This window comes from Cephus cinctus, unplaced genomic scaffold (assembly GCF_000341935.2).
Source record: "Cephus cinctus unplaced genomic scaffold, Ccin1 Ccin1_scaffold1922, whole genome shotgun sequence".
Classification (NCBI taxonomy): domain Eukaryota; kingdom Metazoa; phylum Arthropoda; class Insecta; order Hymenoptera; family Cephidae; genus Cephus; species Cephus cinctus.
In genome coordinates, this window is record NW_014334059.1 from 179,994 (window position 1) to 198,664 (window position 18,671).

An 18,671-nucleotide genomic window follows, 5' to 3' on the forward strand; every position below is an offset into this window, starting at 1 on the left:
TGACAAAGGGAAGTGAAATCAACTACAATATTGGCAAACCCCTGTCTTGTATTGATGCATTATGATTGAAATATTCACCGTAGCAGCAGTGCCATCTAGGAATAGTTTGATGCATTAGGCAGAGTAATTTCGTGTGGAACGGAGTGGAGGTACCGTAAGTTGTATATTGACTTGGAGCTTGGAACAGTTTTGAGCTTTAGTGGATGACACTTTTAGACATCGTTACATTTTTATTTAAGTACGTAATTGAATGTAAAGCCTGCTTAGAGTCTCTTGTCTGTAAATACGAGATCAGTGAACGGTGGAAACGTAAATCCTTCTTAAGGATAATCCGCGGATCTAGACGTGTACCACTCGTATTTTCTTTCGAGACGAGTAAGTCCCGTTTGGGACATTATTATTTGTGAACATAAATCGTTTCTTGTATACTATGAGCTTATCTTGTAATTTTATTGTGTATCTGTATTTTATCCTACGAGCTTAATGCGTTTTGTAAAGATAAGCCTTAATGATGGAATCCAAGAGTAGGTGGTCGAAACTTCTTTGTAGGACTTGCAGGGTTTTGAAAAAGGCAACATTCGTATCGACTGACTTGAGCTAACCTTTTTTACCGACTGTTCATTTGAGCTTGCGAGCATCTTTGATGGTACGTGCGGGATCTGCTTTATCGACAGTGGGACATCGGCAAGTAAGAAATATTAAAAGCCGTCAGTATCATGTGTCAGATTTTTACTGTACCGACACACGAGAATGCTCGATCTGTTTATCTTCAGCGAGTGTCAAAAGTTCATAGGTCGATAATGACGATTTCTGTACTGGAATTATCAGCTTTCGATATTCAAAATTCTCGATGTGTACTTTATTTTTGAACAGCCTATTTCAGATTTGAGGGAAATATATTTTTCAGTTTTTATATTAATGTGCGATACCAAAAGTTTGTTAGGTATTTACGAGCAGAACTAAAGCACGCGTATCACTGTTATCATCTGCTTTTATTGTACTAATTATGTATATGTCGATAATAATCCATTGAGTTTGTTCGATACTATTTCCAATAGAATATATTACACAAAATTCAGATTTTACGACTTGTCACTGAGACGTCCGCAATTATTAAGTGATCTTCGACATATCCTTATATTATAATTTTTATTATATTTACAGGTATCCTCACGTATCCTATATTCAATCACAATCGTACGACAATTACGTAAACGTCACTGTCAGTAATACCCACGGGTAGTACTGCCATATCAGTTAATATACACATCGATCAGATATTAATGTTTAATCCAAAGGAATTGCTTGGCTCTCGAGTATTTCGACGGATCAACGTCGAAAGCGCAGTGGCATGGAAAAACACCCACGTGTATGATGTTTAACATACGCGTTGTTTTTCTTAAAGTGTACTTTACAACGAGTAGGTGCTCGAGGCTTGCAGAAAGAGGAAGGCGGTTAATATTGTGAATAATGTGTTGCGACTTTCGTGGTAATTTGTTCTCGCGGCGTTCCACTGATCGTGATGAACTGCCGCTTGCTTTTCACCTGAAAAAAAAAGAAGAAAAAAACGGATAAATAATGAGAAGAATTAATAATTAAAAAATGGGCTGGGAAGAAAAATTTTAAGAAATTCACAGATACAGGACGGAAATGAGATTTGGGCAGATTTAATGTTACGGTAACGCAACAACGTTACTAAATCGTATCGCATTATTGCGATATTGCTAATAATAGGGAAGTTTCCCTGCAAACCAAATATCCTGCAGGGCACTAAACGAATTTGAATCTTTTCAATTTTGCTTCCTTATCCTCTCAAAGTCCTTAAGATGTTTGCAATTTTTGTCTTGATAATTTTTTTTTATATTTTTACTAAAATTACTCACAAAGGCGTTGATTTGGTATGGCTCTAAAATTTCATGAAAAAAACAATATCCGTTTCAACTTCAATATCTCCTTTATACACATTTGTGTCTTTGTAGACCTTGGAATATCTATTGAAAAAAAATCCTTTCCATAATGGGAGCTTTTATTGGTGTTGGTATAAGTCCCTCTGGGATGCGAATTTCTTGCTGAACGATCTGCTCTCCATTTTTTAATAAATTTTTTTAAGTGTCAAGCCGAATGGTGCATGGGTGGTGCATTTTACTAGATGCTCATATTGGACATTTATGGTCGTAGGCTGTGCGAAACAAGAAGAAACAATAATGTTTTTTTTTTTACTGTGCCAGTAGACGTGGCTTTCACTAAACGATCGGTTCAGTATTCAATAAAAATTACAAATGATATTTCCAGAATTGTTCATTGTGTATTGTGTACTGGACTTGATTACAAACGGATTCAATAACTAATCGATTGAGCATCTGTATTGTGGTTATATCAATTGATTTTTTACTTTATTATTTTTATTTACCATTGAGCACGTGAAGCTGCACCATCGTGGTACTGAATTGTCCAAGAGAGCACGTGTAAACGCCGCTGTCAGTCTTTTCCGCTCGTTCGATTTTAAATCTCGTCACTAATTCTTCGTTCGATCTGAAATCCGATAAAAACTGTATGAATAAGGTGAAAAGAAGCCTCACTTATTTTTACATACAGGCAAAACATCGTACAAAGGTTTCTTCGTCGAAAATTCGATAAAAAGATTCGTCAATAAAGACGAATGGAGTAGAGGGATTATCCTGTACTTGATGTTTTTTTTTTATTATCACAACTTCTATGAAAAAAAAAGTAGGGAAACGAATTTTATCGCACAAATCTCATTTCTACTAAAAATACATCCAATCCGTGTAAGTACGTACGGAGGCACTTCAACGAAACTAAACGCGGACGCATTAACTTAAACTTATCAGTAAATGATATTACACGGATTCGCTACGAGCACCCGGGGAGACTCCATTGGAAATGTCAGAAGTGCGTAGATTTATGCTTACCCGTTTATACGATAAACGCTGACGTGATCCGGTAACATCTCACCATTTTTCTTCCACGTCGGATGTGGCACGATTGAACCAGGCTGAGACGGTCGCACGATACAGGAAAGCTCTATACCACTTCCGGTTTTATAATAACGATCCCGCACCTCGTGACTAGCCTCATCGAGGATTTTAATATCCGGTGCTGCAAGAGATACACGAGATTAGCTTTGTTTGACCTTCTTAAAGTAGTACGAAAATGCTCCACGAAAAGTTTTAACTGTCTTGAAAATAAAAGCTCTAGGTACTAATAGAGATTAAATTGATAAGGTTAATTCGATCGTATATATATATATATTATTCAAGTTTTCCCCAATATATATTTTTTTTGCTTTTGTCTATATACTTGGCATGAGCTTTTAGAACGTATTTTGACCAAGCCCAACAGTCAGCTGTAGCGAGGTACGTGAAATGCTTGTTTTACACGGGTGTCGCGGCTGCGAGTAAAGTCGATGTCTTTGTTACCGTAGATAAGCCAGTCTTCGAGCCAGCTTTCGTGAAAGCTTTTGAAAGCCGCCAAGAGAACTTGCGGTTCTCCCTATAGCGTCCTTGCATTTGCAAGCTTTTTGCACCCGGTAATATCCTTCCAGGCTCCACCTGATGTAGATGTTTCCTTAGTACAACAACACCGACACTATTTTACTCTTTTTCTTTCACCTGCCTTTTGGCAACTGGCATTCACATTGTTGTATTATTCCAAAAATTCGCACCAATTGCCAAATGTTATGTCGAAATCCGCAAGCTGGAGTTTATACGTAAAAGATATTTGATGCGTATGAAAAAAGCTGCGATTCCTTGCTCTCTCGAGACTGTTTTTTTTAAATTCATATTATATTTAAATTTAAGATACAACCTTTCATTGAATTTGTATTCGCAAAGGTAAAAAAATGCTATACGGATATTCAAAATTATTGATAATTTTCTTGCGATATAGTAACACTTCTGACAGTTTAACGCGTAAAGCCCTTAAACTTTATCCGAGAGGTATTGAAGCACAGGAGCAAGCTGGTAAATATTGGATTCTGAGTTATGCAAGTTACTTAGTTAATTCACTTGACAGAGCATAAAGTGATAGCAACGTCAGAGTTGCGAAAGCGAAGTATTGTATTAACAAAAGGGCATTTTTTAAATCGTTTAACCAATTTTTGAACAATTTGCAAGTGCCGATCACCCAGGAATGGAAAGTGGAAAATAAAGCTCGATTTGAGTCAATAATATATTATTGAAATATTTCAAACACTTGCAACTGTCCAGCTACAATTTGGACTTGGAAAGTTTATAACAATATTTACATTGCTTTTCTAAGCATACTTGAAATAATTGTTGAACACGTAGTGAATCTTATGTAACGAGGGTCTTTTCAATCGAAAAGTGTCTTTTTTATACTGTATTTCAATATGGTCGCATTCATTTCAAGAATCTCAATTATTTCAACCCCCTTTGGGCCCGAAGTAGTTAAAGACGTCTCAAGACGCTTTGCGTCGCGACGCTTCTTTCAAAGTCTTCTTTCCTCTGATAATATCCCACCAGCTCCAATTCGAAGCTTTACGGATGTTTTATTCCCTGATAACGACCCGTTTTTAGAGGGGCTGTCACCCCTCACGAAAATTTGTCGCACCCAGTAAAAAAAATGTTCGATCTACTCTTGGATTACTCTTTGATAATTTTACATTTTACAACACGCTTATCACGCGACGTATTGACTTTCACTCAGGTATTTCATTTAATTAAAGGCAAGAGTCCGACGAAAACTATTTAACGTCTATACATATATAAAGTTCAAAGTCAAAGTTCGGGTCAAAGTTCGTTTACGTTTTGCTGCCTGTTTATAGATGCGAATACTGTATATTCCTAATTGGATAAAAACCAAGTAAAACAAAAATCGAGCGATCCTCCAGCGAACGGATCATAGAATATCAAATCTCTGAACTTCGTCTCCGCCGTAAATAGCGCTTTTTCTCCTTTTCGTAAGGCTAGGAAAAGTTTTACCACTTTAACGGATTAACTGAGAGTTTTGTGTATCTCTCTTGGCGACTGGACGACTTTAAGGTTCTCTCTTGAATAAACGGGAGAAAGTTCCGTAGTTGCTTCCTCGTTTCCTTCAATGTGAATCCGACTATCGAGTCTCCACGGGAGTCTCAATGGAGATTATTGTATTTACGAATAAGATCATTGTATCCTGAATATTTTGTAAAAGGTAACGAGGACTATTCAAGATTGCCAAATTTACGTTGACCATTTGATACTTTTTTTCTTATTACCTAAAACCGTGACTTCAGTGTTCAACATTCTTGGCGGATGCGTGCTCACTTGACACACGTACTGCCCGTGATCTTCCTTTTGTACCGAAGATATCGCCAACCTCCAATTATTTGGATACTGGAAGTTCAGACTGTAACGTGGATCCGAGCTGTAGGTATTTTTACCAACAGTAAGAAGGGACACGCCATCTGTACTACGACGCATCCACATAACCTGTAATTGATAATAATCTATTAATCTCGACAGGTCGTACTATAGAAACGATACAGCAGGTAAGACTGGTTAACTTCTAATGAAAAGCAATCCGATAAGTCGATCGATAAAACTCTTCGAGCTTTATCGACTGGTGCAGAAAATAATTTCCACTTGGTTAAATCACGCTCAATTACATCCACTCTCGTCTTGATCAAACTGCTTATCAGGCTTCGATTACGTAATCATAGTTACCATTTTATCGGCCAGCATCGCTACCCGGCAGTCCAATAGTGCGCTCGTACCTAAATGCAGTGCAACAGTTTGCGACTCGCTGATTCCTTCTCCTTCGGCATTCTCGAAATACGGACCCCAGTGCGTCACGTGATGATGCCTCAGATGGGGCAACTTCATCGGAGGCAGCTGAACCCCATTTTCTTCTGAAACTTAAAAAAGACCCAAAATTAAATTTTTGACTTTGACTCGAGCTTCTTGGAAAATGAAAAAAGGTTTGAGAATGAAGTATATGCTCTTTAATTTAATTAAACCTGGGCTACGTTAGATTAGATTAGATTAGGCGAAGTTGGGTCAGGTCAGCATCTGAATTTCCCAGCTTCACAATGAGGAGATGCTACTACAATGGATTATTTTATGTCAACTTTACTGCCGTCTTTAGGGTGGCAGCTTAAACTTTCTCAAACATTCCCCTCGTTTGACTAAATCGTCCGTTTCACCATGAATATAACCACCCCCTCTGTAAATCGCATCATCCCCGTACAATTATCAAATGCAGAGACCTTCCATTGAATCCCCAAATTGAAATAATAAGACCGAGAAATACAAGAGAGATTCAATTGCGAAAGAGACGTTAAGCTTCGAAATTTTCAGTCGAAAGTTCCATTATTTATTATCACTTCTATAGTAATAAACCTACGTGTTGCTTATACGTTACAAATTTGAAAAAGCATCATACAGGAAATGCGCAATAAATAGTTCATGGCATACTACATACATGGTATAAGAGTAAACTTGGCTAGGGGAACCTAAACACGAAAGGCACATTAGAGGTCCAGTGACGTCATTGGATAACAGCCAAGGGTGCCAGTGAAGTATGCAAATAAGTATTCAACCTTTGTGGACTATTTCCACCTAAGGACATAACCTTTAACCCCTGACAATATAAGTCCTATTCAAATCATTCAGACATTAACAAATAAATGACAGATGACGTTTATAATTACAATTTTACTAATTTGTTTTCTGTTTCAAAAAAACAAGTATGACGAGCAAAAGCAACCGTGAGGCATTAACGAATTTCTTTTAGTCGGGAGTGTGAAAGTGGGTGGGAAAATTGATAATTTATTAGAAGAAATTTGATACGTGTAACGAGAATGAAATTTTACTGGTAATATCGTCGAGTATCCTTTTCATAAGTCGAGAAGACGCTCTCTTTAATTCTCTACTTTTCTCTCGTTACCTTCCTGTCTCTTCCTATCCTTTCGTTTTCCTTCCTTTAAGCGAAAGAGAATTCTCTCCATCCTGCGCGCCTATTGTTTTAGTCGCTTTTCTCTTAGAGGCCCTTCTTGAACAGATATCGCTCCTTGACTCTACCAGTAATAGGCTCCCACTGACACGTCCCGGATATGACAAGATAAATCCTCAATCTAATTTTTCTGAAAGTACCATTTTCCCAAGACTTTCATGTAAGCTCCGCAAGATTTCCATCGCTCGCAGCTGCGCTAATGGAATTTACAAGGGAAGTCAGAGAGGGGCCTTCTGAAGTCCCGAGTTCAACCGGAAACCCGATAGTGGTTGGGAAGGATAAAATCGATCGGGACGGTACGGCAAAATAGACAACGATGCACTGGGTGCTCGAAGCTTCTTCAAACTTCTCGATTCTGGATACCTACGTGCGCCTAACTTGAGAATGTTAAAATCGTTCTTGAGGAAGATCCCCAAGGTACTATCAAGAATCCGTAACCCTTAACCCCATTTGTTGGCGATATGCAGATAGCCGCTGAGCTTTCAAAGAGATTGCCTCTGCATCGTTTCATTATGGAGAGCTTGCAATTCTGAAAAAAAAGGAGTCCGTGCTGAAATCTTTTAACGAGATACGAAATATCCAAGTTCTCGCTGGGCTCTGTTATTATTTTGGATCAGCCCTGACCAACTCGTTGAACGGCAGAGAATGGTCCAGGAGTAAGAAGAGACGCCGGTAGCAGCTTTCTCAAGTCAATGGAGCAATATCCGGTCCAGGCTGTGAAAAACTTGGATGCTTAAAACGCTTGAGATTATTTGCGAACTCGTTGTCTGGGATAGGGGAGAAGGAGAATGAAACTATCAGCGTAAGAACGTGCGAAGGTAGAGCGAGGAAATGGCGACAGTGCCGAAAGAGGATGATGACGACTATAACGACAACGATGAGGAAGAGCGAGGGAGAAAAAATGGGACCAAAAGTGAAGCCATGGGTGAAGCAGTGACAGAATCCGTTCATTTAAGTCATTGGATGAACTTTTTTGTGAGCTTGCAGGGACTTAATATATCAAAGCTCTGACTCATCTTTTAGAGAAGAGGAAGACGTATTCATCCTCAACAAGTCTCGGGATGAAGTCGCAGAGTACCAGGCCGACTTGAAATTACGAAAGGTCCTTGGAAAACGGAAAACTTCTGTCTTCTGCTTTTAAAACTTCATCATCTAGACATGGTCGACCATCTTTCTTCACTGTCTATATACTGTCTGTATATCTGTGTATATGTCTGTATATATGGCCTGTGTATACCTAACCTCGTGGCCACCCAGTGACCAACTATTTGAGGTAACTTTGTGGTCCTGCATTATGGTTCATGGCACCGACAGGGTTCGCTGAGATAAACCAAACACGACTCGTGTTTCAGAGTGAACTGGTACGGCCCATAACTTAAATCTTTAAGTAGAAGCAACATGGCGAAGACATAATTTGACTTTGAGTAATTTCAACTGGGCTTGAATTGGTAAGGATGATTAAAATTTATTTTCTGGTTAAATTTTTATCGTTAGATGACACTTACGTATTACGTGTTAATAAATTATAGTAAATATATGTATATTATTTGAATTTTTAATTAAACATTTATTTTTGGTTTGATTGTCATTAGTTATTACGAATAAGCTAGTTTAAATTGTAAATTGAAGAAAGATTTCTTGCTTCAAATGCATCTAACAGTTCAGTTGGTTCAATTGTACCTACGTGATACCAATTTGCAGTAAAGGTGGACCCTGGATGTAGTGTGAATTGAGATGGTAGAAGAATCCGTTGTTATTGGATAGGAGAAATAGAAGAAGGAAATACAGGAAAAAGAGGAAAATATTAGCTGAGACAAAAATTGCATCTGCGGTAACCGTTTAAATTCTCAACTTTTTCAACCTACGTAGCTCATTTTCATCATTTAAAATCCCTTTCTTTTCGAGGATTAACAACGTGAAAGTCCCGTTGGTACAAAAGAAAAATATTCAGCGTTCACTTTATTATAGCATTTTGTGAGAAGACCAATATCGATTCAACATAATAAAAATATTAAATTCCCTTTAGGAAAGTAAAAATTAATAAAAATCAGACATTCTCTTTACGACTAAATATCATGAAACTTGGTCCTTAACCTTCGTAATTCACTACGCGAATACAAATCTTTGATATCAATGATAGTAATATCTCTTCAGCTTGTCAATTGATAATCCTTGAATGAATGGTCCATTCGAAGATGCTGCGTCGATCCCACCCCTATGAGGTATTTCAGTATAGAAAGTTCTTCGTCAGATATATTCAGTGACCTATAGAGGGGGGTGACCTTGGAATAACTTAATACATAACGGTAAATGGTAACGCGCATTTCTATAGATCTTAGGCCTCTCCCTCTATGTAGAAGACTGGGATTCGTGGGAAGCCTTTGAACGGATACATCCATCACGTTTATCATTGTCCATCGTTCATGAGAGGGACACCATAAACTTCTACGATGTTCGATGACGCAAAGCCTTGGGGGTTTCGATAACATCGATGTCGTTGGCAGCTTTGGACAGGAAGAAGCATGGCAGAGGAAGAGGCGTGCGATTTTAGTAACTTCGCGAAGGGACAGACGTCATGTTCCTGAAGTTCATGGGGATGAAGCTTATAGTTAATTCGATTACTGGGATCGTGACTTTCAGGTTGTTTTCGCACTTTTGCGGGAACAGGAAAGTGTCAGTCTCTTGTATCCTGACAACATGATTTTTTACGATCATTCCTATTGCTCCTTCTATACAGTTTTGCACTCCGTAAAATGGAATCGGAAAAGGCATCAATTTTTATAGGGTCTCAATCTTATCAATATTCGTTTTATACTTTCTGACGTTCAAGTAAGCAGCTACTAAAAAGTATAAGGAATATTTTTCTTCCCGCTTCTTCTTTATCAGTTGAGCATGTACAGTGCTAATTAGTACTTATTGGTTCAATTAGAAATGGAAATCGCACTTAGGAGGTAACTTGTGGGGTAATTATAACGGGGCTCGATACTTTAATTCGATTAGAGATAAGTAACCAAAGTTGGGTTGAGTCCTGACCCTCTGAGACTCCTAACGGGTGTTTAGTTTTTTAAGCTACAGGCAATATTTCATTTTTTTTCTGCTTACCCTTTTTTCCAGTGGATACGAATTTTAGGTACCTCCTGTCATTTCAGATCTTTCACGATGATCGTAGAGTACTTGGACCCTGGTGTATTGCACCTTTCCTGTGGCTTCATATATTATTGCCGTACAAAATCGTATGAACTTTAGAATCTGCATTTTCTCCAACTTTTCGGATTTCCACATACAGATAAATCTAAATTGATAGTTGCCGATCTGATGACAATTACCCGATCGTTATATCGCGTCATTGGTTTTCAATCCTTGAATTTCTTTTTTTCTTTGTATCCAGACGTCAGCACCCGGAAATCCAACAACCATATTTTATTCACGAATATAAAACTTCCGGTATCACTGCGGACGACTTGGGTATTCATGCATTTATCCATCTACCTCATAACTACAGTGCAGTATACTTTAGTAAGGTAAAAGCATTTCTTGAAGGAGCCAGCATCGCCCCACGGAAGTCCATTCTGAACACAAAGTAAAATGACCAGGCACGATTCCACCATACGAGTCCCGTACTAGGTCAACGGAAGCTAAAGTAGAGATAAAACTATTCTCTCGTTTGACTTGGCCTTTCTCCTTTCGATTGATGGTTCTTTGCGTTCGTTCTGGATTTATTTTTTTTATTTTTCATCGTATTTTGCTCGTTTTGCGTTTTTTTATTTCTACTGGATGATATTCGATGTACGGTATAGTACTATAGTGCCCAAAGGAGAGTATCCGTGATAAGATGAAATCGGTCCAACTAATCTAGCTGCTGGCACTGAGCACGATATTTCGAATTTATTTCACCTCGTTATTATCTGAGATACTCATAGCAGAAACTCTGGTAACCCTCCTGGATATATATACAATATATATATATATGTACAAGCAAGCATCAAAACATAACTAGCAACATTCTCGAAACTCTTCATTCTAGTAAGGCGAATTTTCACACATAAGGCAATTTCGTCATTAACTGTTTTTTAGATTTCTCTAGCAGTCATGTTCGGTGTAAATCGCCCGCTGACCTGGGGAAGCGACCGTGGAGAATCTCCAAAAGTGTTACGTACCGATCCGCTAAGGAACGCTTTCGATTTGGTTTGAAGGGACGACCCGAGGGAAAGGAAGAGTTATAAGGATTTCCACCAATCAGATGATTAGAATTATTATTTATCGAATTTTGCTATTGTTAAGGCAGTCTGTCTCGGGGCACCGACCGAGGTGTCACGTGCTGGCTCGCGCTCCCGTGCTATTTGTTGATAGTTTTTCTAACCGTGTTTCAATAACGTATAGCAAGTTTTCGTTCGTACAGTTTTCGCGTTGCTCTCGCGAAATCCAAGAAGTTCTATGGATTTTCTGTGAGTGTTCCGGAGGTGTAGTGTCGTGTCCTAGTGCAGTGCCCACCCGAGTGTCTCCTGGATGCGGTTCTCGGCCTTCACGGATCAGCTGCACCAGCTCCGGTGAGTCTCCCAATTTATCAATCGGTGAAGGGATTTCAATTTGATACGTCCGAATCGTTCGAATTTGCCTGACTCTTACTCCGACCCTCTCTAGCTCAACCTAGCCGCCTGAGCGGCCGTGCATTTCCGTAACCGTCTGCTCCCGTTCGATAAAAAATCAACACCTACGGTTGCGTTTCTCGATTTTACGCGTCTCCAAAAATCTACAGGATCCGTTAAGTTATCGCATTATCTGATAGGTTCCCTCAGAGCTCTCGTTTCGGTGGAGTTGGGCCTGTTCCACCCCAACTCCCAGTTCATACCGGCTCGTCAGTTCCCGGTGAAAAAACAATTGGCTGGCGCCCGCCTGGCTCGCGGATGCATGAGCGAAAGGTGGACGGTCGAAGGTAACGCAGGTTGGTTCCCGAAGATAGTTCGTTCTCGGATTTTTCGCTACCGGCCTTGAGTTAAGAAGAAGATACAAAGCGTATTGTTGATTTATTACGAGGTAGAATGATGGAAAAGTTAATTAAATTGCTTAAGAAAATGAAAATTGTAACGTAAATATTTATTTTCCTAGGAGGCGTTACAATTCTATGAATCTTGTGAATGCGGCAGGAGGGCTGGTTTTGAATTGGTTATCTTCCTAGAGAAAAGCTACTAATCCCTCTCGTATGGGAAAAGAAGGTTGGGTGGAAGGTACAACCCAAAAAAAGGAAGAGGGTTAAAAGAAAGAAACAATTTTGTACGAATAACGCAAAACTCGTATTGCCACATTTGTCGAGCTAATGGCTTCAGGGATATAAATCGCCCGGCACCCAAGCAATCCTCCCCTCTCTCGATTTGCTTTAAATTTAAATCGCCGCCATTCTAAACAGGAAAACGAAACTTTTTTTTTATAATGCTTTACTTTACCTTGCTTTACCTTTCCGTATCTCTGTGTCTGCTTTAACATTGAACCTTCACTATTTTTGGTATAAATATTTAAAATCCCTAATTCGCCATTAATTTGTTGAAGCGAAGATTCACCAAATCTCATGAAGTATCGCAGTGCCACGAAATTCGAAAAGTGATAAATAAAAATATTTTTCATACAAAATATTTGAATCCCAATTCAAAAAGTTGAACTTACCGTGTCACCTAATTAAAATGTCACGAATTATCTCTTAAACTCAAACAACAAGTGAACAATCGATTCTGTTCCAATGAGCATTCCGAGTTTTCGACAGTGCATCAGTTGCCCCAGTTTGACGAATAGTTACTCCAACTATTTCTCAATGGAATAGTTGACGCGAAGTGAAATTCCTTTCACTGGTACACCATTACACAATACTTTTGTAAAACTCGAAGAAGCCACACGACAGCTTTGTTTACGCGAAAAAGTTGCCGAGCCGTTGCTGATTCGATTGCTGCACAACTGGATCCAAAGTTTAACCGGGCAGTGGAGCAAATGTCCTTTAGGACGTAGAACGTACCTTATTTCTGGTATCTGGTACTTTCCTCTCTACGCCAGGAATAAAGCCCCAAGGAATAAGAGAAAGAAGTTCATATATTGCGAATAAAAAGAGGTCGTACTAGCTTACGTGTGAGGAGAAGCATTCCCTGATAAGGGATGATTTCCTGAAGGGAATAGAATCTATGGAGAAAAAAAAATAAAATAAAATAAGAAACTTCGAACTGGACTCATTCGTGTGACATTTATCCCAAGGCAGGACCAAGGATTTTCGAGGATTTGTGGAATCCTAGGCGGAAACTATAATCGTAAATCATAGTGAGAAAAAGAGCTTGCTCTCTCCAGACCGCAGCTCTGTAAGTCGGTGAAGCTCATAAAAATATTTTCTCAAGAATCTGAACTTGCACCAGGTCATGGATGCTTGAGACGTTCGAGCGTCAGGTAGACAGAGTTTGCTTTTATTGTCTTTTATGATTTCGTGCATTAGAATCCAATGGAGACACATTGGGATCAAACGTAGCAGGAAATAGAAGCGACGAAAAAGTCACGAATGAGAAGCATAGATATAAAATGAAGACTGACAAAGTAACATAGAGGGATAAAAAAAGTAAAGCAAAAGGGGTGAAAAGAAACCAATGAGATTTGTGTGTAAGTCTTCGATAAACGTAATAATTTTTTCAACTTTCGTTCCCTTCGGGTCGACTAACCGTAACTCCTCTGTCAGTTATGACGGTTCAGTTGAATATTTTTAACAAGCCCATATAAATTATCACTTATTCGGCTCGCAATTGCACATTGGGATCAAACGTAGCAGGAATAGGAGCGACAATAAAAGCCACGAATACGAAGCACAGATCAAAAGTAAAAAGTGACGAAATAACATAGAGGGACAAAAAAGTAAAGCAAAAGAGATGAAAAGAAACCAATGAGATTTGTGTGTAAGTCTTCGATAAACGTAATAATTTTTTCAACTTTCGTTCCCTTCGGGTCGACTAACCGTAACTCCTCTGTCAGTTATGACGGTTCAGTTGAATATTTTTAACAAGCCCATATAAATTATCACTTATTCGGCTCGCAATTGCACATTGGGATCAATCGTAGCAGGAATAGGAACGACAATAAAAGCCACGAATGCGAAGCCTAGATCAAAAGTAAAAAGTGACGAAATAACATAGAAGGACAAAAAAGTAAAGCAAAAGGGGTGAAAAGAAACCAATGAGATTTGTGTGTAAGTCTTCGATAAACGTAATAATTTTTTCAACTTTCGTTCCCTTCGGGTCGACTAACCGTAACTCCTCTGCTCAGTTGAATAGTTTTAACAAGCCCATATAAATTATCACTTATTCGGCTCGCAATTGCACATTGGGATCAATCGTAGCAGGAATAGGAACGACAATAAAAACCACGAATGCGAAGCCTAGATCAAAAGTAAAAAGTGACGAAATAACATAGAAGGACAAAAAAGTAAAGCAAAAGGGGTGAAAAGAAACCAATAAGATTTGTGTGTAAGTCTTCGATAAAGGTAATAATTTTTTTAACTTCCGTTCCTTCAGATCGACTAACCGTAACTCTTCTGTCAGTTATGACGGTTCAGTTCAATATAACAAGCCCATATAAATTATCACTTATTCGGCTCGCAATTGCACATTGGGATCAATCGTAGCAGGAATAGGAACGACAATAAAAACCACGAATGCGAAGCCTAGATCAAAAGTAAAAAGTGACGAAATAACATAGAAGGACAAAAAAGTAAAGCAAAAGGGGTGAAAAGAAACCAATAAGATTTGTGTGTAAGTCTTCGATAAAGGTAATAATTTTTTTAACTTCCGTTCCTTCAGATCGACTAACCGTAACTCTTCTGTCAGTTATGACGGCTCAGTTGAATAGTTTTAACAAGCCCATATAAATTATCACTTATTCGGCTCGCAATTGCACATTGGGATCAATCGTAGCAGGAATAGGAACGACAATAAAAACCACGAATGCGAAGCCTAGATCAAAAGTAAAAAGTGACGAAATAACATAGAGGGACAACAAAAGTAAAGCAAAAGGGGCGAAAAGAAACCAATGAGATTTGTGTGTAAGTCTTTAATAAAGGTAATAATTTTTTCAACTTCCGTTCCTTCAGATCGACTAACCGTAACTCCTCTGTCACTTATAACGGCTCAGTTGAATAGTTTTAACAAGCCCATATAAATTATCACTTACTGGGCTCGCAAGTAGGTGCCCGGCAGTTCCATCATCACTGGTCCAGACGCTCAACGACTGAAAGCCTCCATTACGCGTTCCACTTCGATCCACTGAGATTTATTGGCACGGTTCGGCAGAAGTTGGCCAAACCGATAAGAAACCTCGTAGTCTGGCTCAAATTCAAATATATTTTGACGTTTCATATGTTCCGTATAACGTACGCGTATACGGGCACAGATGTATAAATAAAAGGTATATAGACGAAAACATATACGGTAGTACATGCAGCCGCGATTTATATATTCGCTATATTTGAAGTGGCTAGGAACGCTTTGAATTTTATGGTAACCATAAAGCATATGTATAGTGGCAATCATAAAAAAAAAATAGCCGCCGCAAGCTTCGACGTTGTTATTAATGGCACGCATCTGCGCGCCATCTTGTGTTTCGCATTTGAAAGCATCATCTAGCACTTTACCTTTATAAAAGCCGACATCGCATCGCAGTTATCACGAATCGATAAAAGTTGGTAATAAATATTCAGAAGGCGAATGGAGGAGGGTCATTACGCATTATGGAAGTCTTCGGGTCAATCGAATGCAAGTATAGTACTTTTGGCAAGTTTTTATTAATATAAGCGAACGAACGTAGATTCGAGTGTTTCTACATGTGATGTACGTGAGTGCGAAAGAGGGACGTGAAAAAAATTAAAAAAAAAAAAATAATTAGAACAGACACGAATTAATTCTGTCGGCGTCAGAACACCACTTTCCCCGGTCTCCGACCATCGCCAATTATTTTTCCAATTATTTTTCGTCAAATCGAAATGAATATTTGAACTTCCAATTGTCTACCTGACCGTACCACTGTTATCTGAAATCTAACGTCATCCGTCTTGATGCTTTGAAAAATAAATGTACTCGATTACAGTTGGTTTCCAGGCTGAACCCGATACTGGATATCTTAATTTGTCGAGTTTTCGCAAATATTAAAGCTTGATCGATCAGCGCTTGCAAGGCATTTCGACACTGGGACACCTCGGCAAAGGTTCTTAATTGTGAAATATATATATTTTTTAAATTGTTTATCAGTTATCTTCTTACTGAATATCTTTCGATTAACGTACAGTATACTTGGAGTAACCAATTATTATGCTAGATTCCTTTTACTTGTAGTATCTGAATATTGATGCTATTCAATATTATATTTTAATTAAAGTAATTAAAGTATTTTCTGTAACTGGATATTGTTCGTGGTTCGTTCGTGTCCTACAAATGTAAACACTGCTGCATAGATTGTTCGTAAAATTCGTTAAAGCTCCGTTTACATCCGGCTGCTTTTCGCTTGTACCTTTTTGCATTAGCAAAACAATGACGTCGACGTCGTAGTCTGCGTTGAACTTACATATTAACCGAGCTTTAATAATACTACGAAATACGACGAGTTGCGCCATCGCGAGTCAGGATTAGAGCTTTAACTGAGCTTGCATCATACAATATAGATAGGCAATAAGCTGTGTGTCATTCGTTAAGCGTTTGACGAAGGTTTTACTGACTGTCCGCTTTTCATTAACCCAGACTGACGCGATTGTTAGTTGCTATTTTTCGTGAGAGATTTTCGATAAAGGATTATTAAGGCGAATGCCGATGGCGTTAATGGGTTATTGATTTTATAGATTGAATATTTTTCATAAATTTAACAGTATTATTTGGCATTACGGCGCTGCTGGATTAAGTTCCCTTTGTCCAACGAATCTCTATCGAGTTCAAGTTACAAGCTCTAAATGTAAATCGAGCTTAATGTTCTGTTGCGCGCTACTTTACGAACTTGGAGTTTTCATACGTGTATAGCTACTAGGCGCCGCTACGCTTATTGGAAATCTCGCGAGCGCCTATTTTACCAATAGTCCGGAAGAAAAGTTTTCAACAAACTTTCAATACCTTCGAGTCAACTTCATTCGGTATCCGCTTTTAGCCGTGAAGTTTTCACAAGATTGAAAGAGAAGAGCGAGAATGAAAAAAGAGACACAATCTTGGGAATTTATAAATAGACCTGGACATTTGATCGAAGTCCTTGGTTTCTCTGGGTAGGTGAATAAAGATTGAAATATCGGTATAGAAATATTATCCAATCAAGAAACTTAATTGTAGACCAATCGTTAAAATTTATGTTCTAGTTTTTACCTGTTTCTCAGGGGTTCGTTTATCACCCCACAAAAACGTCATTGCATTAATCGTCATTCTCTCAATCAGTCAAGATAATATGCTCGTGTGGGCAAAACGCTTAACCCAACCTTCATGACCCTCCTATCTTCTTCCTGAATTGGGAAGCGGAAGCCATTGACATGCCTTCGGGCTGTCAAGTGGAATCGTTGAAGATGGCAGCACTTTACATCGAGGGGACGATTTTGGGTCCCCCCTGTACCTCCCTTTCTTTTTATTATTTCTAAAAACACTTTTAAACCCAGCTCTTTAGCTAACTTTACTCTAATCCGAACGTGTCTGAAAATCAGGGATGATTTTGAAACCAAAATTTAGAAAATAAAGTTTGAGTCTGAGTAACGCTCAGAAAAATGTTCTTACCGGTAATTGGGAGACACTTTAATATTTACCGATTCAAAGAACTTGTAATCCAAGCTGATTAATCTGTGAATTAATAATAATTATCAATAACCAATCGGAAGCTCTATGGATTATCGATGATTTTTATTTATAATTATTATTAACCAATCGGTTGTCAATATTTTTTTTTTTTTTTTTTTTTTTTTTTTTTTTTTTTTTTTTTTTTTTTTTTTTTTTTTTTTTTTTTTTTTTTTTTTTTTTTTTTTTTTTTTTTTTTTTTTTTTTTTTTTTTTTTTTTTTTTTTTTTTTTTTTTTTTTTTTTTTTTTTTTTTTTTTTTTTTTTTTTTTTCCTGTAATATTACTTTGACATTTGTACAACTAACTCGTTTGAATTCTCTTGCAACTTGTAACTACTACTGGTAGTTGCTGGCTTTTAATTTATTGCTGCTTTTACACGGAACTGTAAACGAACAGTTTGGTAGCGAATAACATCAGGTCCGTGTGATGCTCTGTTTCGTTAAATTTATCAGAACCCATGTAAACAAGGAACGTACACGTTTCTGTCTGTCCTGCGTGTTTTTTGTACTTTTGCCCCTTTTTTCGAAACCTCGTTAAGCCGACCGTGTGATGGAGATTTGCTTAGCAACCATAGCACTTTCACAATAATCCTTTTTTTTTTATACATGAGCACATCGATGGATTAACGTAGATCTTTCCGTTTTATACAAATTTTATTCCTTATTTTGCGATGCCGAATTTAAAGAGAAACATATGTGGTAAGCTTAACCGGAAGTATGGCGTTGATAGAATTTCCGTTGATCCGAATGAAGTTATTCGAAGCCAAAATTCACTCGACAATATCGAAGAGCCTTTGGCTATTGACAGATATCTTTTTATTCAGAGTTTTAAAAAAATGCGATAGTACAATAATCGAATTTTCAATGGTTTCACGAATACCTAAAATTTTTTATT

The 18,671-nt window shown here is 38.1% G+C and overlaps 1 protein-coding gene across 7 annotated transcripts in view; it reads right to left on the minus strand.

The window, feature by feature from the left end:
* Positions 1-973: 973 nt before the first annotated feature.
* The window catches only part of LOC107273986 (zwei Ig domain protein zig-8), a 52,313-nt gene continuing 34,615 nt past the window's right edge, over positions 974-18,671 (minus strand). For 6 of the 7 annotated variants that reach the window (XM_025091283.1, XM_025091284.1, XM_015752698.2 and 3 more), the window contains 5 exons: positions 5,682-5,872; positions 5,234-5,447; positions 2,931-3,117; positions 2,411-2,532; positions 974-1,545 (listed from right to left, as the gene is read on the minus strand). In XM_025091283.1, coding sequence (XP_024947051.1) covers positions 1,412-1,545; positions 2,411-2,532; positions 2,931-3,117; positions 5,234-5,447; positions 5,682-5,872 — 848 coding nt within the window. In that variant the 3' untranslated portion in view covers positions 974-1,411. The remainder of the gene's footprint in view (positions 1,546-2,410; positions 2,533-2,930; positions 3,118-5,233; positions 5,448-5,681; positions 5,873-18,671) is intronic. The other variant, XM_025091287.1, reaches the window with a different exon arrangement.